The sequence below is a fragment of the Epinephelus fuscoguttatus genome, linkage group LG16, assembly GCF_011397635.1.
Source record: "Epinephelus fuscoguttatus linkage group LG16, E.fuscoguttatus.final_Chr_v1".
Taxonomy (NCBI): domain Eukaryota; kingdom Metazoa; phylum Chordata; class Actinopteri; order Perciformes; family Serranidae; genus Epinephelus; species Epinephelus fuscoguttatus.
This window is the reverse complement of record NC_064767.1, coordinates 38,183,855-38,211,150: the sequence shown is the minus strand read 5'-3', so window position 1 is coordinate 38,211,150 and position 27,296 is coordinate 38,183,855. Positions and strand designations below refer to the sequence as shown.

Here is a 27,296-nt window from a genome sequence, read left to right as displayed (position 1 = left end):
CGGTAGACGGTAGAAATGATATAAATTTGGCCCATGGTAGAGATTTGCGCTCTACCGTCCTATCGTCGATGACATCATCACACCTGCCTCAGTGTGAAAATGGCTGCGAGCAGAGAGACAGCGGAGCAAGAGGAGCTGGTTCACGTCCGTGATTTAGCGTAGCACATGCAACATGTATTGCTGGAGAACTTGTGAGTGAGTGACTTAATGTCTTATGAACAGCCCCGGACTTCTCAGACTCTTTTAGCGACTTACCGCTCAGAGGGAACTCACTCAGTGTCTCCTCTGGCAGCAGCACAGGGTCTCTCCCTCTCCTCTCTCACCGTGCGCACACGGGAGTTGGTTTTCGGCAAGAGAGTTTGTCATAAACCTTTGGTAATGAAAACCTATGTGACGCTAGGGGCTCCACAAAAAACTCCATATGTGAATGTGTGATAGTTGTGGTATCATAGCAGCCTGTCACAGGTTACAGCGTGATGATTAGAGGAGAAATGGCAGAGCATAAAGGTCCAGGTGGAAAAAACACAAGTCAGTCATTTAGGATTTTGCTAAAAGAAGGAAATTACCTTTTGATATAGATCCCAGGGGACATTTTGCACCATAGAGTACTGGGTTTTAATTTTGAGTTTTGAGATTTGCATTCTGCACAATAAATGCTCTAAAAAATACATTATATCTTTGCTTTTGTTGTTGTTGTTGTTGTTTTTTTTATCAATTTAGCTTTGCTAAGGGACTACAAAACCCATTCAGAAACACTTCTATTATAACTTTTACACTTAAATTTATACCGCGATATATACCGTTACCGTGAAGGGATTCGATTTATTCCGTGATATAAATTTTAGGTCATACAGCCCATCCCTACTCTATAGTGAATTAGAAATGGCTCACAAGACGGTTCACAGTCTCAGAATTTATTTGCACATTTCAAAAATAACAAAACCAGCCTGAAGAATGATGTGAAAAACTAACTCTAACCTGAAAAGGCTGGAGGCGGTCACTGTAGCGGCAGGTGTGGTGGTGGTAGCAGCAGCAGCTGCAGTTGTGGTGGTGACAGCAGAAGTGGCTTTGCTGGTCACGGCAAAGAAATTCGGCACAGTTAACTGCTGCCTGCCTTTAATCGCCTCAACCAGGTTCTGAATAGTTCCTCATCCAACCACTTCTGCTGAAATTTGCATTTTCTCATTTTTCTGACATTTGCTAATATTCCCTCCGCTCTTTCGCCACAGCATGAGCATGCTCACAGGACGTTGCATTCCAAGCATCCAGTGTCGTGACTTCGTGCACCGGCCGTAAACTAGGGGTGTAACGGTACACAAAAATCATGGTTCGGTACGTACCTCGGTACACAAGTCACGGTTCGTTTTTTTTTTCCGGTACAGTAATGAAAAAAATACTATTAACTACTACTATTACTATTAAATATCTTTTACTTATTGGTAACATATTGGTAAAACATACCACCACAGCAGTTAACTCTTTTTACCCAATTTTTGAATGAAACAAATATATATAAAATCCTGCTTTTTCACATTTTTTGAATGAAAAATATAAATATAAATTTCTGCTTAAACAGTTTTACTCAATTAAAATAAAAAGTATAGTGCAACTGGTCAGCTTTAAAGCCTGCTCAGATTCAGTTTTACTAGGAACTTACTTAGCTTTCCCACTTTGTTAAAGTGCAGTAAACAAAACATGCTTATATCTAAAGTGCAGCTTAAAAAATTTTACTCAACTCAAATGACGTTGGTTATTTCTTTAGCGCAATGGTCAGGGAAACGCTCTTTCTTTTTAAACGACAACGATATCGTAGTTTGCACCAGATTGCTTTTTCTAGTCGTGCCGGTTAACGTTCAAACTCGGGTGGTGTCACTTTAGATGCGTTAGCATGTTAGACGTGTTTCCAAGTACAAACCCGACCGCTGTTCTGCAGTGTCAGCACACTGCTTTTGTCTTGTCAACTTGTTTATTTCCATCTTTGTATTTTACCCTGAAACCAAAGTAGGGATGCACCGAAATGAAAATTTGTGGCCAAAGCCGAATATTATTAAACGCTTGGCAGAACACCGAGTACTGAATACCGAATATCATTGTTTAGTTTTTCATTAGTTTTTGCAGATGAACCCCCTCCAGATTAGTGTTGTCGTGGTACCAAAATTGGGACCCACTGTACAATACCAATGAAAATATCATGGTTCTGAGCAGTATCACGATACCACAGCGAAAATGAGGCAGATGTGCCTTTTGTCATTTATAAAAAGATAAATCACTTTTCTATAATACATCAATGATATTTCAATGGAATAAATTACTTACTGACTTATTCATACTTCAAAAACAGCATCAATAAAATATAGGGGATCAAAATAAAATAAATAAATAAAATAAAAATCAACCAGCCACCCTCCTCCCCTGACAGTCCTTTCATAAGTAATGAACAGTCCCTAAAGTGCGGTGAAGTTTGTGAACCGTTACTGCCAGAAAGAGAGAAATGTGAAAGGCTCGTTTCTCCTCTGACACATCACATACAGTCTGTGTTAGGGTGGCTCGGCTGTTCAGGTACTTCTGGGCAGTCATGACACCAAGAAGAGGATATTATTGGAACTGACTTCTCCGTCGCCCGGTAAGCCGATGGCCGCCGTATTTGACAGGAATACATTAACGTTACTGTCTGTGTCTGTGACCCCCGTTCAACCCACAATCGGTGGGATTCGCCTTTCGTTTCTGCTGGTGGTTGAAATCTGTAGGCTGCTCGCACAGCGTGCTGAATGATTTAAGCCTATTTTGCTCGCTCAAAGCTATTTTTAGTCGCAAATGCGAGTGCGGTGACAGACGGATCGCCATACTACCGACATTTTATTCCGCCCGTCACGGCACGCTGTTTGATTGCGTTATCAAAATGCCGCTATTATTCGGCCTTGCTTTTAACTTATTCCACCGAATACCGAATGTGTGTTTTTTTACAATATTCGGCCGAATATATTCGGTTACCGGTTAACTAGATATTTTAAATGGTTTGGCTCGCAAAAACGGAATAAAAATAAAACAAAATAAAATAAAATAATATCCTGCGCCCAATGATTCGGTACAGGGTCGTGCTGAACCGAAAGTCGCGTACCGAACGGTTCGACACAAATACATGTACCGTTACGGCCCTACCGTAAACAATAGCCAATTAAAGGGTTCCACCTGTCAATCATCACATTATACTTCCAATCAAAATTATTAAATGTTGATATAATCAAAATAAATCGTGAATAACAATGGGAGGTTTTTCCATCAAGTGTATTTAATTTTTTAATGCCTCTGGACATCAAATTTAATGCTTTTTAATGCCATTTAAAGCCTTAATTTTCGCAAAATCTATTTAATGACTTTAATGACTTTAATGCTTTTTAATGACCCGCGGAAACCGTGTAATAACGTTAGCATGTTGTATTTGCTTGGAAAACTTGTTTAGTATAAGACCAAAGCCAAATTATGTACCGTTACCTTTGTTAAATGTTGCTGTTGTCCCTGGTTTTATATGAGAAGAGGAAAAGATCACTAGAAGCTAGGCTTAATTTATACAATGTAAAAGTGTTTGTCTGTCAATTCTGCAATTTATAGTGAAGCCAATTTGTGTACTTGTGTTTAAAATTGTCTCTATTAAGCCATATTTAATGTGTGCTTTGAATCAACTAAACTTTACAGTGCTGAACAGAGTCCTCCATCACCGACTAGTGTTTTGGGGTTGTAACTGCAGAGTGACACAGACACACTACCACAGGAGTAAAAATAATGTGCTTTTTTTTTCCCATGACTAACCGATTAGTTGAAAGTTATGAACGACTTTAGTCGGCCAAGATTTTCTTTGGTTGACTACAGCCCTAGTGGACAGATCCAGGTTGGCTGTTTTCCCCTGCTTCCACACTCCAGAGGACATGTCACTCTCAAGCCCCTTTTACACTGCCAGATTTTCCGCGAATGTTGAGCCAATTTGCCAGCCAGCTGTGAGCATTTATACACAGAGGCGGAAAAGCGAGTTGATCCGAGGCGGCCAATTTTCCTTTTCAGAGGGTAGTCATATTGGCAGAACCCTTTAAGTTTAAACAGACCGAGGCGGCCTTCCGCAATGGGAGAGGCTGTTGAAGAATTGTGGGAGGAGCTGTTGATGACGCCGCACGTGCGAGCCACTGGCGGTGGATAAACAGGAAACAGCTGATAGCAGGAATTAGCGAGCAGCTAGTAGCAAGAGGGAAACGCAAACCCGACAGACACTGTAAAGATGGGCAACTTTGCAAACAAAGAGGCCATTAACCGTCAGATGACGGGGACGGTGAAGAACAGGCCGATTTACGAGAGAATCGCCGTCTGACTACCGTCGCCTGACTTAGCCGTGGCTTCCCTCCCACGTCAATGTTTTGTCACTTGCTCACGCCCCCATTACATTCTGTATAAACAAAAGTAGGAAGGCGGCAATTTTCCGCCCTCCCCGTTTTTGTTTTTATACTGCCAATGCTGAAAAAAGACTGATTGGGCTTTCCTGCAAATTTGCACAATTCCTGTCTAATAAGGGCTTCAGAGAGAAAGCAAAAAGGTGTATTTCACAAAATGCTCCACTACTACTCAGCAATGAGGCAAAAACATGTGAACTATAACGCCAAATCACCCCTGAACCAGTTTCAAACAAATTTGCGACATGAAAGTTGGGATGTGCAACATGAGATATTTTTGATCAGTGACGTGTTCATTATAACACAATTCACTGATCAAAAAGAAAACATACTTGCACACATATGATGCTGGCACCATGTTCACACAACGTGCTTCTGTACAACAGGAGCCTGGTGAGCTCAATGTACCATTTAGCTCTCTATAAACGTCTGGCCCCGCTGCTACCCCAAACGCTTTGAGTGGGCATGATAATTCACCTTGACAGACACACTCATTGAGCCAATTAGCATAACAAAAACACCAGGGAACATCTTCCTCATCACCAACAGAGCCAGTTGATAAATCAAGTTTTTGCCAAATCCAGTCAGAAGTAGGGTTGTCATGATACTAAAATTTCAAACTCAATATCGATACCCAGGAAAATATTCAATACTCAATACCATTTTCGATACAGCAGCAAAAAATTAGGCATGTCATTTTTTTAAATAAACATCAGAACAGTAACATCAATGATAACAACAAAAAATCCCCTCAAAATAATAAATAACCAGAATAAAAGATCTGTCCATACAGATGTATTTATCTACAGCCCTGTTTATTTTCTGTGCTTCTGGTGAACTGGCACCATATTTTCATTGCTGATCAAATAGAGTTGGTAGTTGAGGCTCAGGATGCTCCTGTTTCTACCTCACTATGTGATAAGAGAACCAGGTGTTACGGGAGAAACCAAACGTTTTTTCAGCTTCAATCTGTGACTTTACAGTTAACATAACTTTTCAGACACACGTGATTGTGTTGTCCTGTTAAACTAACATTGTCTATTAATGTTACAGACGGGCATGACTGATAAAGTTTTCTGCTTAGCTCCCACATTAACTTTAGAAGTTATATTTTAGTTTGATGCTAGCGACACCAGCTGCTCAGCTGCTAGTGAGGGGAGGGGCTGTACCTGCCATCTGCAGCGTGCTGTGTTCACTTCATTAAATATTTCCAAAGAGCGCTTTTTCCTTTATCATTTTTGACCAAAACTGGCTGCTGTGATCCTCCTGCAGCCGCGCCGGCCATATTACAGCAAATAAAGTTAATGCATCGCGCCGTCATTTCAAACTCAACACTTCCTGAATTGGTTTCAAATTAAAAGCTCTTTATGACCTCAGCTGAGAGAATCCCTCCACTTTCTAAATAGGCTTTTATTGTGAAATATTTGTAGGAACTTGTTGTGGAGGTTTCAGCGGCTTCTACATTTGCGTATGGTACTTCAAATGAAGCTCCTGCTGTCTGCTGGCGCTTTTTAGGTGACTACAACAACATTTCGGCTGGCACATGAACAGACACAGTGACTGAAATGATAGTAAAAGTAATAAAAATAGGACAAGAATAACCCAATGACATTACACTCGTCATGAAAGACGACCAGGGATAACTGGTGTGGACCATAGTGTAGTGTTTCATGTCTGTCAGCCAAGTCACGGCACGATTTTAGGACCCCACAATTGTATAATGTGACATAGTGACTTTCAGAATGGGCAGAAAAGTTGTGTAGTGTGTACCAGGCACAGGTACACTCGCTGTAAGTTTAAGTTTTAAGTTTTAAGTTTATTAAGTTTAAGTATTTTAAGTATTTTAAGTATTTTAAGTATAGTTGTGGGTGGTGGTCACGGAGATGGCTCATCAAATTTCAAGTGTTACCCCCCTTCGCTGAGACATTTTTTCTGCATTTTCTGCAGACAGGGTGACTATTTTCAATTAGTTTCCCCTCAGCATCCTTATAAATTCCAAAATATGTCCAGACTTCAGACCTTTTAGAGGGGAAAAATCTCCGGAGCACTGTCCATGCGGGTGCCTTCAGCCATATGTCAGAGGCCAAGCATTGCAAACTGCGCATGCGTACCTGCATCTAGGGGATTGCTGCTGCTTTTCAAGGTAATGAGCAATATCACCGTGAGTTTTTCAAAGTGCGGTAATCAAACACGGTTTTAATGATAATTAAAATCTGAAACGGTAATACTAACCATCAGGAATTTTGCCTTTTTTTTTTTTTACCATCATTTTACTGGTGATCGTTGCATCCCTATGTGAAGGGAACAACTAATCACAGCCAGTAGATATCTTTCCCTTCTTCTGTAAATATCAGTCTGTGGTAAATATGGAGAAGTTGATCACTTTAGAGCAGGCCTACCCAGAGCTTTACACCTGTCTCACAGACAATATTTTAGGCCTCATACACACACAAAAAAATAACATCTGGAAGAAGATCAGCCCTGCACTCAGGATTTCTAGTAAGTAGGCTATGATATGGTGCTGGTTATGGTCGCTTAGCAATCGTCAGATGCAACATGCGTCGTTCTTTTAAAAGTAGGGACCAGGTAGGCATAGGAGTAACACCCAGTGCCTGACCTCACGGTTTTCAGGCAGCTAAAGATGCGTGTCCCGGCCTCTCCCATGTTGGTGAGCTGAGAGGACCCACTGATATCTGCAGTGTAGCAATATCAGGGAGAGGAACTTTAACCAAAATAACTGAGCCAGACCTGGATTGATTGATGTACAAGTACAATTTGTGTACTTAAAAAAACATGAAAATTCATCTAAAAAGTGGGACATAATCCTGAATGGATTACTGAACAGGCCTACTGGGCACAGGCCCAGGGGCCCACGCTGTCAGAGGCCTCCCCTGGCCTTCATCTGCAAAATGACATTCAAATTACAAACCAGGAAGAGACTCAAAATTACCTCAAAGGGACACAAAAAGACCAGAAAATGACACAAAGGAACTAATAATAGACACAAAATCATAACAAAAACAGGCAAAACTACCATAAAGAGACACAAAATGACTTGTGAGATGAAAAATGACCAAAAAGGCCACAAAATTACTTCAACTAGCAGCTGCTTAGCTTACCTTAGCACAAAGACTGGAGAGGGGTTTAACAACTAGCCTGGCTCTGTTCAGCGGTAACAAAACCTACTTACCAGCACCATTTGGTTCACAAAGACTTTGTTACCAGCAGCTGATTACACTGCCTCTTCAAGGAGGGAATTTCATGTCATTATGCCACCCTGCCATTCTGTGTAAAAGGCATACTTGCAGAATTAAGAGACAGAGTTGTCTCACCTCTAAGCTGCCGTTGGAGGTAGGGACAACGCCGAAACGATGTCTGTATAAATGAAAAAGCCCTCAGGGTGGGATCACGGGCAACACAGGTGTGATGTTTTGATGATGTGCTAAAGATTTCAAAAGCAGCTGCTAGCAGTTAGCAGCTGAGTAACAAAAAAAAAAAAGAGCAGCAGCCAAAAATGTCCGGAAATTGTGAGAACAATGAGGTTCAGGAGCTCCTTACCCTCTAAGCAGAGGACGAGATCAGCAGCCATATAACAGGGACTTTAAATGATTATTGTTGCTGTGTTATGCCAGTGTTATTGTTTAAAAAGCCCTGCCAACAGGTATGTTATATGTCACACTAGAGACCAATCTGTTGTGTTACATGTCACGTCTGTTACACCTCTTTTGCTTCTGCTATGTCTGCACGTTGTGTAAAATCACTCACTGGAGTGGCAAGACGCTTCTGTTGTTTGGTTCTGTATAAAAATGCAAGGGAGGCACAGGGTCGCAGTGATACACCAATTTTAAGGTATACTGTGTTATAGAAATTGACATTTATCTTACTGTGTACACCTGCTTATCTACGATACTGGGGGAAAAAAATGCAACTGGACGAAGAATCTCCCTTTTCTTTTAGTTATTATCAAACTTTTTACACAAGCTTCCATTAAAAATGGTTTCAAGTTTTAATTACAGTAATAAAACATTTGTTCAACAAAAATAACCCTTCAACTTTCATTCCTTTAAGGCTCATTCTGATTCGTGATAATATAAATTCTGTAATGCAGTGATACAGTGAAACCGTGATATTTTCTGAGATGGTTATCGTACTGTGAAAATCTTATACTGTTGCAACACTAGGAGGCACGAAGAAGGGACTGCTTAACAGCTCTATAGCACCATCACTGTGTATAAAGGGCTAAAGAGACACAAAACCACAAAAAGATGGCTAACAACTTAAGACAGATGTAAAACAACAACAAAACGAGGACAAAGTCTGTCTTGCTCCTGTGTGGGAGCAGTGGTGGGGCCTTTAACATATCTGTGCCTAGGGACTCCTTATCTGATAATCCGCCCATGGACATAATGCATGTGGCAACATTTCCAATTCCATATTAACAGTGATTAAATTGTCTCATATCAGTAAATCTGAAATTTGAATGCAAAAATTGAATTGTTACTTGTCATTTAAAACAGTAGCCTGGACTGTCCGACCTACATCCTGTTTGTGATGAACATTGCTGACATAGAATAACCTGTGGTGTGTGACAGATAGGAGATGCTCACTGACACAATGACAGCGGCAGCAAACACACGGGCGCGCGCGTGCGCACGTAGACGCTTGTGATGCTGTGCTGCAGGGTAATGTTAGATAATATTTTTGCACTCCTTACCTTCCGTCCTGCTCCGTATTGGCTGGCGCTCCACCGGGCCCGGTTGTCCACCGCTGACTCTACGTTACCGGGCAGCGAGCCGGAGTCCGAATCCTCCCCCTCCTCCAGCTCCTCTTCCCCTTCCTCCCTCTCCTCCGGCTCCGTCTCTCCCTCATCCGTTTTCAGCCGCTTTGCCGCCCTTCCGTACTCCCCTTCCTCGCCGGCTCCTTCAACCGTCGACATGCTCGCGGCTGTAGTGGACCTGTTGGAGAGAACGGGTCGGGGTATGGTCAGACTGATACGTCCATGTCAACAATTATCCTGTATTGTCTCCTCGTGAAGCAGCCTCCGTGTGTCTGTCTGTGTCTTTTTGTATCCCTGTCCCCGTGTCGCGGCTCCAGTTTGTCCCTGTCTGTCTCTCTGTCACTCTCCAACACCAGTGATTTTCTATGTGTGGAGGCGTGAGTGGACTGGACACATCCCGCCCCGTCCTTTTCTCTTATTGGTCAGTTTGGTCCTGCATTTCGAGAGACGGCGTATGATTGGCTCGTGACGATGCGTCAACAGACAGCTCTCCATGCTCTGCAGAGGAGTGCGGAAAGAAGGAGCAGAGAGAGGAATGATGGGCTACAGAAAAAAAAAACAGTGGAGACAGACTCTGAATTGCAGAGCGCAGGAAAACAGAGGGAGAGAGAGAGAGAGAGAGAGTGTGTGTGTGTGTGTGTGTGTGTGTGTGTGTGTGTGTGTGTGTGTGTGTGTGTGTGTGTGTGTGTGTGTGTGAGAGCCTATTTGCTGCATCATAACAAGACATAGGTTGGGCTTGCCAAAAGCACTAACCTTGCTGAAAGCTCTTTGCTTATTGTTCAATATAGATCTCAAAAACGTTCCCAACAAAGGCCACGCCAAGTGACAAAGACAACGATATCTCCAAAAATGTGAGGAATTTAGCTGAAGGCATGGTGATTAATGTGTTCTAAGTAGCATTATTCATATGGTGTGGGAAAATGAAAGAGGTAGAGAATTTAGGGTGATTGGGACATATGGTCAAATGGGACAGCAACTGTACAGGGTTTATTTTCTCACCTGATGAGTGAAAAAAAAACAATTTTTGCTTAGCTATAGCTTTGAAACCTCTTAATCAAAATTGCATGCCTTCAAGACTTAGTTTTGTTGTCTGTTCCTAGCCCATGGACTGAGCTGGGAAAAAAGCTCTTATGTGCTCTGCTTCTCTCACTTGAAATAACCTTCAGAAAGAGTTGAAATTAGGTGAATTGGTCTCTCTGCCTGATATTAAAGCTCTCAGAAATATAAGGATGAATGAATTGGTATGTTCCTGTCATTGTATGTATGTTTTAAAATATCTCTACATGTTACTGTATATCTTGTATGCTGTTGTCTTGGCCAGGTCTCCCTAACGCAAGCTATCATTAATCTCCGTGGGACTGACTGTTAAATAAACAAACAAACAAACAAATAAATAAATACATAATGTCCTTAATATCTGAAGTATCTCCAGAAAACATATTGAAAATCTCCTGAGATGAAATTTCTGTGTGCATAATCAATAAGATATATTATAAGCTCATTGTATCATTAGAAAATCAAATGAGAACAATATTTAAACAGTGTTTGCCCTGTTCATTTTTCTGGGGACACTCAGATCCATTGTCCATTCCAATGGATAGATATTTTTTAAAATTCTAAGTAAAAGCTATAAATCTGTAAAATGATATTTTGACCAGTATAAGTGATATAACAGCTTATGTTTGCTTTGAACACAGTCTAAATACAAATTATGTACTTAAACAATATGATTAATAGACTGAGGGTGGAGTCACATGACAGTAATCATAGATATAGACATCCTAGAAAAGTTGTGTCCATTGGAATGGACGGGGGATCTGAATGTCTTCAGACACATAAAGCCTTCAAAACTTGGGGTATTTACTTATATATTTTATATTGTAGAACAAAATGTGAAAGTCTCTTCCGCTTGTGTTAACCACAGACCTATTTTCAGACATCTAACCAAAAACCCATTAAAAAACCCATTGTCTTTGAGACAAAGGAAGCATGAGTGGTAAAATGCTAACTCATTTCAGGGTTTCAGGACTCATGCCTTCACTCTGTTTGAGAGGAGGTATGGAAGAGTTAAAATTCCATACTTAAAGAAAAGAAAAGAAAAGAAAAGAAAAAGCGAAATACAATTCCCATTGTTATGTACATTTCCCTTTCATATATGCATTAAATCCTATTTCTTAGGCATTATAATTAATACATATGTTTAAAAAAATTAGCTTTTTGTCTTTAATAACTGAATGGATTGTTTTTCATTGCGGCATGAATTTCCCATACCACATTAAAACACATCATGACACGGAATACAAAGGGAAAAGGTTTACTGCATGTCAGTGTTTTCCAGAGAAGTGCAACCTGCTAATATCAAAAGTAAACCACTGCCATTCATTTTCATAAGGGGGTGCAAAGGAGATTTTTCTTTGATCTAAATGTAAATGCACTGTCAGTGTCAAATGAAAACCAATCAATTGTCCAATCATGGCCTGAGGGCAGGACAATGGGCAGAGCTTATCATCACTACCACAACCTGGTGGCAGCCACAGCGGACAGCCTTTCATGTTAGGGCTCATTTAGGCTCGATGTTAGATACATATACAGAGCCTTCTGTCAGTAGTCTGTGTTCATTTTATGTGCACATGGTCTGAAAGCTTATGGATTCACACAAAACAGAGCAGTACCACCAGAGTTAGGGAAGGCAGTGTAGCTTAGTTCAAGCAAGATATGACCACAGGAGATGACAAAGACATTTCAAAAATGGTAGAATCGAACAAATCAATAACATAGTGAAAAGAATTCTCTGTGCACATGTTGTGATGTATTTAATGGGCTCACAGACCACTGCCATCTACAATGCTGCCTCTGTTTAAAGACAACCTCCTTTACTGTCGCCTCATTTTATGTTGTGTGAGAATCTGCCCTCTAGTGCCATCTATGGGATGTATATGTCATCATAAATGACGCATCAAAGTATGTGGGCAGTGACTTTGCAATGGTTGAAAGGGACGTATCTATTTCTGTACATAAAGGGAGTATAAATGAGCCTTTAACACAGTTTACTTAACTCCTTGTTTCCACATACATAATAATGGAGATGAGTCAACAGGAAGTCCATTCATTACTTTATAATGTGGCTGCGGAACTCCTCCCCTCCGTAACATTTTGGTCTGGATTTTGCCTCAAGTACATTAAAAAAACTGAACTTTTGTGGTGGATTTCGGAGAGACCATATGACAGTGTGCTAGCTAGCTAACAGGATATTTCCTTCAGTTAAGATGCCTGTGTTGATTGTCAAGTGAGTTTTTGTGATTAAAAAGAACTTGTTTTTCTAGTTTGAACTGTGAATCTGAATAATGTTATTGTGCTAAAATATGGTTATACATTATATACAGTCAGATTATCAATAACTCATGTACTTATTCAGCAGTTCATGTATCTTTTTAATGAAATATTTAACAAAACATGCCACGCACCTGGCAGGTCCTGTTTTTGTCCCGGTAATGTTCTAAGTGTATTCCACGCTACTGGATGGCAAAAAAAACCCTGACAAATTTAGCCTATCCCCCATGGCTAGACATAGTTTCTATCAGGTTTCTATCCATCCATAAAGAAATGCACTTCCTTGCACTGGACACTAGAGGCATCTGTATATTTATGAATCTACGGACACCAGTTACATATGTAGGAGGAAACAAGGCATGAGGCTAGCCGGCACATTACCATTGACTGTCTAGTCACATTTGTGATTGACTGACTGTCTTGGAGCCTGGCATTCACCTCTTCACTTTGCTTTCTGAGTTGTGATATGAATTTAATGTAATGTGGAATAAAAAATTATTGTTCCTATGAAAATTGTCCTTTTAACATTTGTTTTTAATTTAACCATAATACAGTAAATGTACACATTAAAGGAAATGTATGCACACTGTATTGCACTTTGTTATTTAGTTTTTTAATTCAAAAATCTTCCATAGACCTGCAAGGGACAGATTTTATTTTATTTTGAAAAAAAAGAAGGGTCAAAATTTAAACAGCTGTTTTTGCACAGCCATGTTCAGGCATTGAAATGGGTAGTTTTAAACTGTTTTAAACTGACTGTAGAGTTACAAAACATTGAACTAATGTTGCACTGTTATTTTGTTAATAATTTTGTATTTGCACAACAGTTTTCTGGCATTGAAAAAAAACTTAATTACACTTTATTACATAATTGTAACTGTTAAAAATAAACCCACTGTCCCCATATGAGGACATCATTTAAAAAAAAAACAACAACTACTTACTGTTCAAAGACAATGCTTAGTTTTTTTTTTATGTTATCAGGTCCTACTAATCTCAGTTAGGAGAAATAAAAAATGCATATAAGCTGGGGTCTCAGGAGGGTAATGAAAAAGAAGTCATTTATTTATATCCTTAAGGAAATATTAATTTTTTACTCTTTTGTTTTGTCTTTTACACATGTGCCAGAAAATACATGCATAGGGTACATATGCTATGGAAATGCATATGTTGAGACATGTGGGCTGCAACAGCATACCTGGAGAGCGCTGTCAGTGCTGTGGACTTAAACTGACCACCCTCCAATCCCCACGCCAAGTCCCTACAGACTGCACTGCTGACACCCTGATAGTGCCCATATCTTTCAAACTTCCCACTTTGTAACTTAGGCTTTCCTGAACCCTTTATATGACATTTGAAAAACAGGTTCACCTGCTGTTTATATTCTCCTCTGCAACTTATTATGAGCACATTTGTAGCTTTTATGGTTTTTAATGATAGATTTCATTGTTGTCTTATGAATGTATTACAAGTAGGTAAAACGTGCATGCAACATGTCTAATTTAACTGTGTTTTTCAGGAGTCAGTTCCCCGAAACAACAACAAAACAGATGTTCTCACTTCTCTATAGTACTATCTCACCATGTGATACTTTTGGTTTCACTTGTCCAGGTTTTGCAGTATCTGTTTCTGAGATTTCTGCCTCCACTCTGACATAGTAGAGGTGAATGGAATTTCATTTGTGTTGCTACTATTGAAAGCACATCTTTTTTGATAGTCTCTCATTCGATAAGACACTTTAGAAAATCTCTATGAGGATTATTTCTTTGGAGGAAAGTAGTTTGGTCGAAAGGGTTTGTAAATCAAGTTCAACCAGAGCCAGTCTGCCTGTTGTTCAGTATGTTTACATGCACAGTTAAGTCAAGCTATATGGGTATAGCTCAATTATGCCATTTAATTGGACTACTGTCCTTGTCCCGGTATATAAGCATGGGAAAGGAGTCAATTTATTGGTCCAAAGTATGTCAGACTCTGCTATGATAGGTGGTGATATGCCCCCTTTCAGCTTGTTAGTATAGGACCTTTTTCCAGTTGACCTATTACATCACAGACCAAACAATCGAGCGTTGTCCAGCTGTTGCATCACTTTTTTGAAGTGGTCGCCGTTTTGTGTTTTCCGCCCCTTCATATATCTTAAAATATTTAACTCTTTCAGCTGACACAGTATGAACTGTGTCTCCTTTGCTGGTTTGGTCTACCTTGTTTGCACTGATGCAGTCACAGTCATTCATATTTAGGACTTAGGATTTCATCATGTTGTTACTGGCTTTTTGTTCTGTTACACATTTAATGCTATTCAACTTTCAGGTCAAAGCATGGGGTGGCAACTGTGCAGCATGCACAGAGCACCTAGGCCAGTTTGGGTCTGATTGACTGTATACATGCAGGAGTAATATGACTCCCAATCACTTTATCTGGGTGTAAGTCCAACTTTGAGAAATTCAATTTAGTATGATTTCAGTCAGACTAACATGTTTACATGTATGTATTAAAAGTCCAGTTTTAGTCCAACTAACATAATAGATCAATTTTCTATAATGTCATGTAAATGTGCTGATTGTCAACCTCTAAACTATGATTTCTTGCAAGTTAAACTGGGAGCTGATTAATGTCATGATTTTCCATCAACTTTTATATAATTTTTTATCTTAAAGTTAATGAATTAGATTAAAAAGCAAAACTGAGGCTGATAATAGTTTGACCTTTGATCAAATTATGACATTATGTCAATCGTATCTGAGTCATCTGTGTGGTCAGTAGCTTCCTTCCTGCAGCTACATGGAAATGTTACAAGTTAGCACTATATGCTTGTACAATGTTACTGTTCACATCAGACTGTATGTATAATCCTAACATACATGCTTGGTTATCACAGAACAAATTCTGGTAGGTCTGCACCTATACAGTTTTTGTTTTTATTTCACACTTGCCTTGGCAATATAAAAGTTTTCCCAAGCCAATAAACCCCCTTTGAATTTTATTGAATTAAACCCTGCAGAATTAAGAGGCAATGCACCTGTGTAACACAACAGGGCATTCAGTGCACCACTGTTTCTGTTTAAATAAACATTTTCCTATGTTTCGTCGGGGCTGAATGCAGCCCTGGAAAACACAATGGGTGGGCATGGTAGCGCCTATTGGTTCAAGTATGGTGTCACTCAGAAGGTCAGGAGTTCATCACTAATTTTACAGCAAGGAGTCAGCATATTTACATGCAAACGTAAGAAATTATGGATAATATGTGAAGAAATATGAATGTTTTAATTGATGCAACAGGAGTTTGTGGATAACTATGGATGTAATAATGTGTTTGGACTGAATATTTCACTGAGTTTAGATCGTTTGGACCTTTGGGACTGTATGAAGACCGTATCAGCAGCGTTTTTGTTTGCGTATTATCGATTTGCAGTTTTTCGTCTCTATAGCTAATTTCAACATTCACAACTGTACAGTGGGTGATTTTTTTGTTATAACTCACCTATTTAGATTTTATTAAGGCCCTAAGTTATGCATATTTAAGGGCGGGCCGCTTGAGTGATAGGCTGTGAGTCAGATCCACCCCTGTGAGAATGAGAGAATGAGAATTTACAAACCAATAGGTGACAACACGGTAGCTATGTGCATTATTTATTCGGCCTATGGTTGCTCCTCAGGCTGTGAGCCTCAGCTCTAGTGTCTCAACATCCCCTGTGCTATTGGTCAAATGCATTTTATCCTGTCCGAGTAACATTTGTTAAAAACTGCAGAGACTAGATGATTTAGGAAACTACTTAAAATTTGCATCTGCATATCTGTGAGTTGTTCTTAAAGATTTATATCCTCACTGGGAACCAATGGGCTGAGCTGAGAGCCAGGAAGTCAGACAGATTGAAAGACAGACTTACACATTGTTGCCTTGGGTCTTTTTGCAGGGTTTTTTGACAGTGAGAACAATTTTGCATATTGCTAGTGTAATCCTTTCTAACTTCTGACTGACACGCAAAACAATATGAAGAGCTTGTTTATTATTTAAAGCAAACTGAGTGATGCTAATCATGATAAGTGAACTGATCTAGATGTGAGAATTGAAGGGTGCTCCTTTCAGAAAAAAAAACTCTTGACACAACCCATGGAGAAATCTTGCAAGCTTAAAGTGTGTCAGCTATGCAATATTTCAACATGCTTCAAGTTATTTAGTGGCTCAAGGTAGCAGCCTTTGAACAAGCCTGTTGTGTAATGCATACATGTGTTTCTACATGCATGTGGTTGTGTTTGTATGGCCTGGAAGTGAAGCCACAAACGGAATAATGCAATACAGCAGAGCAACTTCCTGTTCCTGTTCCTGTCCTAGCCTGCAGACACACTTAATGTTCCTCTGGTCTGGTCTTTCCCACGCAGCCTGTTTTCACACTGACGCTGTGATTCAGATCAGCTTTCAGGCAGCTCGGCCTGTTGGACCAGACTGCAGCTGAAAGATGAGATCCTTTCACTTAATACTCTTAAAAGGGTGTGATCCATACACACTTTTACAAATTCACATACACACGTTAACAATGGGTGGGGAGTGGAGCTGATAATGACTAAGAAGTATTAATTATTCTAAGCAGTTAGTTAGTTAGTTAGTTTATTTTTATTTCTGTCATCACACACAGTAATTATAAACAATGAAACATACACATTCTATTATACAATCTGGACTGCACAATTAATTTTGGTGTGAATTTAATAATGACTGAAAAGGCACAGGCAGAAGCATAATGCTTATATAAGCCTGTCCTGCATTTTTCAATTTAAGCTACCTTCCAAACCTTTCATCAAAACAAAGGATAACAATAATGTCAAATAAGATCATTCATATTTGTAATCTTCAATAATAGCTTTGTACATCATTCTTTTAAAAAACAAAATCGAGTTGCACATCCTCAAACTAATATCGGCACTGTTCCACAACTTAACTCCAACAATAGAGATACATCTTCTTTTAATCCCTTTTTTAGCTTTCTGCACTGTAAACTTACAAACATCTCTCAAATCATATTTACACTCATGCACAGAAAAAAAAACCTTTGTACAGAGTCTGGTGGGAACTTTGATTTAGCTTTAAACATTATTTGCATTATTTTATAATACACCAAATCATTAAATTTTAAAGTATTGGAATTAATAAACAGTGGGTTAGTGTGATCATAGTAACCAGCCTTGTTAATAATACGCATGGCTCGTTTTTGTAGTAGTGTTATTGAATTTCTAATTGTTTTAAAAGTTGACCCCCACAGTTCTACACAGTAAGACATATAAGGAAGTTAAGTGAACAATAAATAATACTAGTCCATACCCGGGGATGTGTTATGTATAGAGGAATAAGAAATCAAAAACAGTATATTAGAGGAGATGCAAAATCAGAGCACTGTAAATGCACTGTGTAATAAATATTAATGTAAGACAAACAATGCACACTGTATTTAGAAACATGCTTTACGGCAAAATACATGGAGCATAGTTTTGGCTGATGGCACGGAGGCATGTGCGTGCGCGGGGCCGTGCGCAGGCACACAGGTACACACATACACACGCAACACGGAGAAAGAATGGAAGAAACAGTGCAAAGTGCGTTCGTTCAGTAAAATAATTACCTTAGTCTTCAGCAAGTGTTGGTGCTTGAAATTGCATGTCCCAAGTGGTCTCTGCGCATGTGCAGCTTGCACTGCTATGGTGCTCACAGTATGAATGGGTAGTGGAAACGCGAATATAAACAGTAGAAATGTGGGAAAAATGCAAAAACGGCATTGTGGCTGTCTGCACATGACCAAGATGAAAGCCTATGTGCAAGTTCAGAGAAGTAGGTCAAAGCAGTGAGGAGGAAAGCGGATGATGACAGAAGGAAGGACGGAGGGACAGAGGTTTCTCCATTTAATAGTAGGATAGGATAGTAGGATACAAGGCCTTGTCATTTAGTATATCCCTAGATTTATACAGGATTGCTATAGACTTTGAGATTTTACCTCTAACATAATCAATGTGTTGTTTCCATGTCAATTTATGATCAATCACAACCCCTAGAAATTTTGTCTAAAAAACACTTTCAGTTTGTTCATAACCAATCTTTAATTCAATCTGTCCATCTATTTCCTGTCGATTTCCAAATACCATAAATTTAGTTTTCTTAATATTAAGAGACAATTTATTAACATCAAACCAAATTTTCAGTATTCCCAGTTCCTTGTCTACAGCCAACATAAGTTCCTGTAAATTCTTCCCAGAGCAAAATAAATTTGTGTCATCCCCAAAAATTATACATTTTAACAATTCTGTAACATTACATATATCGTTAATACACAGTATGAAAAGTTTTGGACCAATCACAGATCCCTGGGGTATTCCACAGGTGACATTTCTGAATCCTGACCTAATATTATTAATTTCCACACATTGATGCCTATTTTCCAAGTAACTTTTCATCCAAGAGTAAGCTACACCTCGTATCCCATACTTCTCCAATTTTCTCAATAACTGGCTGTGATCTATGGTGTCAAAAGCCTTCTGTAAGTCATTATAGATACCAAGATACTCATCATTTTCTATCACTTTTGTTATTTCTTCAACCATCTCCATTACTGCATAAGTAGTAGTAGTAGTAGTAATAAAGGGGCCACACCGCCGGATCACCTGCCGGAGGAGGTCAGGAGTAGACCAGCTACCAAGGGACCCTCCTGGCGTAAGAGGGGCAGGCGTGGAGGCATTAAACAGTGACTACGACGAGGGGTAACAAGCCACCTCTTCCCTCCATTATTCTGAGTAACGTGCGCTCATTGTGCAGTAAAATGGATCAGCTAAGGCTAAACACATGGCACTATCATGAATACAGGGAGTCGTGTCTCATGGTTTCAACTGAGTCGTGGCTCCGTAAGGACATTCCTGACTCCCTGATCCAGCTAAAAGGCTTCTCTTGTGTGCAGGTGGACAGGGAAGCCTCCTCTGGGAAATCCAGAGGTGGAGGAATATGTGTATATGTAAGAGACACTTGGTGCAAACAACTAATGGTTAGGGAAACTTTTTGTGACCCCGACCTCGAAATGATCTGCATATCTATGCGTCCTTTTATTTACCCAGAGAGTTTGGGAATGTCATCATCTGTGCAGTATCTGTCCTCCCCATTGGAAACGCAACCAGAGCTGCGTGTCACTTAGATGATTGTGTGCAAAATCAACTCCTGCACACCTCGGGGGCCCCTATTTTTATTCTTGCGGACTTAAACCACTGTCGTCTTGATCCTGCGCTACCTGCTCTTTATCAGTATGTTAAATGTGGCTCCCGCAATAACAATGTATTGGACAAATGTTATGGGAACATCTTTGGTGCTTATAAAGCTAAGGCTCTCCCATCTCTTTCTAACTCTGACCATCTGACTGTCCACCTGATGCCCACATACAAAACGGTGCTTAAGTCCAGCAAGCCCCAGTATATAAGACTGTGTTGCAGTGGACAGATGACAGTGTAGAGACTCTGAGAGGCTGCTTTTCTTGTACAGATTGGAGTTTCTTCCACAACCTGGAGCTTAATGTGGCCACTGAGACTATCACTGACTACATCCATTTCTGTGTTAATAATGTTGTCCCAAAAAAGGAAGTTGTTCACTTCCCTAATAATAAGCCTTACATCACTAAGGAGGTCAAAGCATTGCATCAGCAGAAAGAAGCTGGCTTTCAAAAACAAGGACCGGGTGGGAGCGGCTGCTGCACAAAAAGATCTTAACCTGTTGTTGAGAAAGGCCAGAGAAAAGCATTGGGATGCAATTGAACAAAGCTTTAACTCTATGGACAACAAATCACTGTGGGACTCCATGAAAAAAATAACCAATATGACCTCTTGTAAAAATCAGCTTGTCATTTTAAATGAGCTAGACAGAGCAAATGAACTTAATGACTTTTTTTAAAGATTTGATCCACAGAATGATTCTCCAGAAGTGGCAGAAGTTCTAGTCTCCTTTAGCGATTCTTCTGACTGTGTGATAATTGACCCTCCTCAGGTTCAGTCAATTTTCAGAAAAGTAAGAAATAAGAAATCTATGGGTCCAGATGGTTTGCCTGCCTTTTTGTGAAAACATTGTTCATCTGAATTAACTGAGGCTTGGTACCTAATCTTCAGGTTAGTAGAGAGCTATACTGTTCCAGCGCTCTGGAAGAAATCTATAGTTATTCCTGTACCCAAAGTTTCATGTCCTGCTGAGAACAAAGATTTTCATCCTGTTTTGTTGACTTGTGCTGTCATGAAGTGTTTTGAAAAACTAATGCCTTGACCCTCTCCAGTTTGTGTACAGGAAGAGGCGCAGCACCGAGGATGCTGTTATCTGTGTGTCTCATCTAATAAGCAAGCACCTTGAAGATTCAAGGGCTTATGCTAGGGTTATATTTGTATTATATTATATATTTATTTGCTGATTTTAGTTCTGCATTTGACACCGTCCGTCCTCACCTGCTTGTAAAGAAGCTTATGGACATGCAAGTCAATCCCTCAATTATTCACACGGTATACTAATGAATGTAGAAGTAGTCATCCTAATAACTTTGTCATAAAATTTTCTGATGACACTATCATTTTAAGTCTGCTATGCGCTGGCGACTGCCCCTCTTGTTACGTAGATATGGGATGGCATCCTGGCTTGGCCCCCTCACTGTCCAGTGCAAAGCAAAGCTTGAAAAGCAGGTGAAAGTTGCCCTGAAAGTGATCAGGAAAAAAGACTCCCCGTCCCTTCAATTGATCTTTGAGAATATTGTGGTCAATCAGGCACATAAAATTCTGCAGGACCCCTCTCATATTCTTTTTCCAGAATATGAAGTACTGCCTTCAGGGAGACAGTAAAGAGCAAGCAGATACAAATACAACCATTACAAGCTCTCTTTCCTCCCAACTTCCATTGCTCTTCTGAATAAACAACCTGCTATACGTTAAGGGGTTTTCTTTTTTCTTTATTTCTCTTTTCTTTTGAGGGACTGTGCCCTCTGCCTTTTTGTCTTACTTGGTGTGCAATTATCGATTGCTTTTATTACTTTTATCTTACTTCTGTTATCTTTTAACATGTTTTAAACATGTCGGTGCTGTTGTATCATTTTTATTTGTTTTTATGGTTTTATTTTCTGTTTTTAGGAAAATGAGCTGCTAGAACAGTAGTAACTGTTCTATTTCTTTTCTTTTATCATTCTAAGTTTTTATATTTATTCTGTGCAATACACTCACAGTCAGTGCAATTATCTGTGATTAAGGACTTATGCACTTTTAGTGGGGCGGTGCAATATATTAAATTTCAATTTTATTTATAAAGCCCAATATCACAAATCACAATTTGCCTCACAGGGCTTTACAGCATACGACATCCCTCTGTCCTTATGACCCTCGCAGCGGATAAGGAAAAACTCCCCCAAAAAAACCCTTTAACGGGGAAAAAAAACGGTAGAAACCTCAGGAAGAGCAACTGAGGAGGGATCCCTCTTCCAGGACGGACAGACATGCAATAGATGTCGTACAGAACAGATCAGCATAACAAATTAACAGTAATCCACATGACACAATGACACAGAGAAAGAGAGAGAGAGAGAGATGCAGGTAATGACAGTAGCTTACAACAACATTATTGAAAGTAATAATATTATAGTTATAGTTCTGGCTACTGCAGTACAATATGTTGAAAGTATGTATTAATACCTGGCAGTATACATGTGTGACAATAATCATATGTGTATAATAACAGTAGAAGTATGACTAATGACTAATGATGGCAGCAGCAGCAGGAGGCATCTGGCGGGACCACGACAGCAGCACAACCACACACGTCACGCTGTCCAGGCACCGCTGCGATATGAGTTAATCTGAGAGACAGTGGAGCACAAAGGCTCCGGAGAAGAAGCCGAGTTAGTGACATCCAGAATGGCTGAGTTAGCAAGATGCAGTATTAGAATACGAGAGAGAGAGAGAGAGAGAGAGAGAGAGAAGGAGAGAAGGTGCCCGGTGTATTATAGGGGGGTCCTCTGGCAGACTAGGCCTAAGTCAGCCTAACTAGGGTCTGGTACAGGGCAAGCCTGAGCCAGCCCTAACTATAAGCTTTATCAAAGAGGAAAGTCTTAAGTCTAGTCTTAAATGTGGAGACGGTGTCTGCCTCCCGGACCGTAACAGGAAGATGATTCCACAGGAGAGGAGCCTGATAGCTGAAGGCTCTGGCTCCTGATCTACTTTTGGAGACTTTAGGGACCACGAGTAACCCTGCGTTCTCAGAGCGCAGAGTTCTGGTGGGATAATAAGGCACTATGAGCTCTCTAAGATATGACGGAGCTTGACCATTTAGAGCTTTATAAGTTAACAGTAGGATTTTAAATTCAATTCTGGATTTTACAGGGAGCCAGTGCAGAGAAGCTAAAACAGGAGAAATATGATCTCGTTTCTTAGTTCCTGTTGGTACACGTGCTGCTGCATTCTGAATTAGCTGGAGAGTTTTTAAGGACTTACTAGAGCTACCTGATAATAGAGAGTTACAGTAATCCAGCCTTGAGGTAACAAAAGCGTGGACCAATTTTTCTGCATCTTTTCGGGTCAGGATAGGCCTAATTTTCGCAATATTACGCAGATGAAAAAATGCAGTCCGTGAGGTTTGTTTTAAATGAGAATTAAAAGACAAATCTTGATCAAATATTACTCCGAGGTTTCTTACGGTAGTGCTAGAGGCCAGAGCAATGCCATCTAGAGAAACTATGTCATCAGATAAAGAGTCTCTGAGTTGTTTGGGGCCAAGAACAATAACTTCAGTTTTGTCTGAATTTAACATCAGGAAATTGGTGCTCATCCAGGTTTTTATGTCTTTAAGGCAGTTATGGAGTTTAGTTAATTGATTACTTTCTTCTGGCTTCATCGATAAATACAACTGTGTATCATCCGCATAACAATGGAAATTTATAGAGTGATTTCTAATGATGTTACCTAAAGGAAGCATATATAGAGTAAATACGTCCAATATATGTCATATAGAGTGTCCTGTAATGTTGTTTATTTATACACAGAAGTTAGGCGCTGACTCATGTGTCTATGTCTTTTTGTATGATTCCTTTTTGCATTGTGATACATGTGAGTGATGAACTGTAATTGCAGCTGTGGCATTGTTGTCCAAGACAAATTTCCCTCCGGGAACAATAAAGTCTAATCTTAACCTTAACCTTAACCTTAGTTCTGTTTTCCATGAATCCATATTGGTGTTCACTTGGCAATTGTATTTATTAATAAAAAGATCCAATTGTTTTAGAAATAATTTTTCTAGTATTTTTGAAAATTGAGGAAGAAGGGATACCGGTCTGTAATTCTCCATACAATGCTTATCACTGTTTTTAAAAATTGGAGTTACCTTTGATAATTTCATACTGTTAGGAAAAATACCCTTTTGAAAAGACTGATTACATATATGGGTCAGAGGTGTTACAATAGACTCAATTAGCCTGCTTCTTTAATAATAACCATATCAACTGAATTTATATCAGTTGATCTTTTGTTTTTGTATTTTCTTACAATTTAAATTATATCAGTTTCATTTACCCTACAAACATAGAATTGGTATTATCTGTAATCAAATTATCAAACAGGTCTTTTTTATCACCAGACACAACAATTTTGTTGTGTCTGGTATAAGTAGTAAGTAGTGCCAGCACCCACAAAATAGTCATTAAAATCATCGACAAGTGTTTTATAATTTTCCACAATAGAACCAGAACTATTTACAAAAGAACTGGTAATTCAGATTTATAACACCTATTCTGAATAATATGATTTATTACTTTGCTATTACTTTAATATTATGTTTACTATCTTCTAATTGTTTATTGTAATATTCCTTCTTCTGTAATCTCAAAATGGAAGTCAGTTTTTTCTTTCTCTTCACTTTCACTGGTTCTCAATTGTAAATGTTTTTTATACAGTAAGTTTTTCTTTTTACGTGCATTTTGTAGACTTTTCTTTCTTTCCATGGTCTTTTTATGATTGACAAAGCATGAATAAGACAATCACTGCACAGGAAGATCATTTTTGATTTTTTGTCCAACATCCACCCACGACACAACATAAACCGAACACGGACATACTCATACAGCCACCGAGAAAAAATAAATAAATAAATAGAAATAGAAAAAGGAAATAAAAAAACATAAATAAATAAAATAAATAAATAAATAAAAAATAAAAAAAATTTAAAAAATGTGAATAGACAGGATAAAAAATCGTAAAAAATGATTAACAACCATACTTAGAAAGAAAAGGAAAGAAATTAAAAAGGGGGGGGGGGGGGGAACCTGTCGAAGGTTTCTCATAGAATACCAAGAAGGGGCGTCATATATTGTAGAATTTTTTCTCTGATCCCCGAATAGTGTGTCTAATCTTCTCTAGATTCATACAGGATATCATGTCTCTGAGCCAGTGTGAGTAGAAAGGAGGTGCTGAGTCCCTCCACTTAAGTGAAATAGTTCGTCGAGCTAGTAGTGAGGCAAAAGCCAGAAAGTTGAGCATAGCTTTAGGTAAGTCCAAATCTGGAGCAATGCCAAAAATACCAGTCAAGGGATTCGATTCAATTTGGTGATGAAGGGTTTCTGATAATGCATGGAAGACCGATGACCAAAAGTTACTTAAAGAGGGACAAGTCCAATACATGTGGTGGAGTGAGGCAGGTGCGCCTTTACACTTATCACATGTAGGGTCGACATCAGGATATATTTGCGCTAGTTTGGTTTTGGAAATGTGGATACGATGCACTACTTTAAATTGCAAAAGTGCATGACGAGAGCACATAGAAGAGGAGTGTATCCGGTCCAGCACCGAGTCCCATATGTCCTCTGTAAAGGTATAGTTTAGGTCTTGTTCCCATGCAGTTTGTATAGCTACCATTGAAGAGCAGTGCAGTTTGGAAATAAGGTTATATAGATTAGACATAATACCTTTGGAAGTGGGGTTAAGAGAGAGAAATATATCAATAGGGTTGACTGGGGGTTTATAAGGAAATTGGATTGTTAAGCGCTGTATGAAATCCCTAATTTGTAGAAATCTAAAAAAGTGGGTTTTGGCAATACCAAAAGTTTCAGTTAATTGAGAAAAGCTAACAAAACAATTATCAATGTATAGGTCGTCAAAGCATTTCAAACCTTTTCTGTGCCAAATTTTAAATGCACCATCAGCCATTGAGGGGGCAAATAAATGGTTAGCAGCAATTGGGCTTTTAAGTGAAAAAAGCTGTAGTCCAAAACTTTTCCTAAATTGGCCGTAGATTAGCAAGGAATGCTTAACTACAGGGTTGCTCTTGGGAATATCTGAAGCGAGTGGAAGTGTGGCGCCTAAGAGGGTAGGTAAGGAAACAGGGTTACTAGCACAAACCTCCATTGTCACCCAAGCCGGAGAAGAGGGTTCAAGATGGAAATGCTTCCAGTATAACAAACACCTAATATTCGCCGCCCAGTAGTAGTACTGGAAATTAGGCAGAGCCATTCCCCCTGTCTGCTTGGGTCTTTGGAGAAATGCTTTCTGCAAACGAGGGTGTTTGCCATTCCAAATATAGGATGTCATTAATGAATCAAGAGCTTTGAAAAAAGATTTGGGGATGAGAATGGGAAGACACTGAAATAAGTAGAAGAACTTTGGGAGCAAAGTCATTTTAATTGAGTTTATTCTTCCAATAAGGGACAGAGACAAAGGAGACCACTTGGATAAAATCTGTTTGGCCTGATCAAATAAAGTGAGAAAATTGGATTTAAATAAATTTTTGAATTCTCTAGTGACACAAATTCCTAGGTAATTAAAGTGATCTTTCACCACCTTTAATGGGAGATCCGTATAGTCAAGTTTAAGAGCTTCTTTATTAATTGGGAATAGTTCACTTTTATTTAAGTTAAGTTTGTATCCCGAAAATTGACTGAAATCGTCTAATATAGTGAGGGCTTCCGGTAGAGAAGTGGCTGGTTTAGAAACAAACAGAAGTAGGTCGTCGGCATATAATGAGACTTTGTGCTCAACTCCTCCCCTCCATATCCCCTGTACCCGCCTGCCGCTACGCAAGGCAATTGCAAGAGGTTCAATGGCAATCGCGAAAAGGAGTGGGCTGCCGGGTCCCACGATGTAAATCAAAGTATTCCGAATAGTGACTATTCATCAGAACAGAGGCTGAAGGACATTTATACAGTGTTTTGATCCAGGATAAAAAGGAAGGATAGGATAGGAAGGAAGGATATCCTCCAGTCTACGGGCCAAGATTTTAGCGAGGATCTTTACGTCTGTGTTTAATAATGAAATTGGTCTGTATGAAGTACAGTCAAGAGGGTCTAAATGAGGGAGGGAGTGCACCTGAGTTTAAGGAATCAGAGAACACTGAGCACAAGAGGGGGGTTAGATTAGCAGGGAATTTTTTTTAAAAAATCTGATGGGAGCCCATCTGGGCCAGCGGATTTGCCTGATTGCATAGATGATATCGCTGCTGAAATTTCCTCCTGGGTGATGGGCGCATCAAGGTTATTTCTCAGGTCTTGAGAAAGGGACGGTAAATCAAGGTTATTAAATAAGTTTTCCATAATATTACAGTCTGCTGTACAATCTGAAGAGTATCAATTTGAGTAGAAGGTTTTAAACTTGTCATTAATCTCTTTTTGGTCAGATGTTATACCTCCATTATCAGTCCGTACACCAGCAATAAGTTGTTTCGCTCTCAACCCACGCAGCTGAGCAGCCAGGAGTTTGCCAGATTTCCCACCATGCTCATAAGAGTT

General features: G+C 39.4%; 1 protein-coding gene across 3 annotated transcripts in view; it reads right to left on the bottom strand.

The window, feature by feature from the left end:
- The window catches only part of LOC125903972 (heterogeneous nuclear ribonucleoprotein L-like), a 118,818-nt gene extending 109,034 nt beyond the window's left edge, over positions 1-9,784 (bottom strand). For 2 of the 3 annotated variants that reach the window (XM_049601214.1, XM_049601215.1), the window contains exon 1: positions 9,151-9,711. In XM_049601214.1, coding sequence (XP_049457171.1) covers positions 9,151-9,372 — 222 coding nt within the window. In that variant the 5' untranslated portion in view covers positions 9,373-9,711. Of the gene's footprint in view, positions 1-9,150 lie in introns of all 3 variants that reach the window. The other variant, XM_049601213.1, reaches the window with a different exon arrangement.
- Between the last annotated feature and the right edge of the window lie 17,512 nt (positions 9,785-27,296).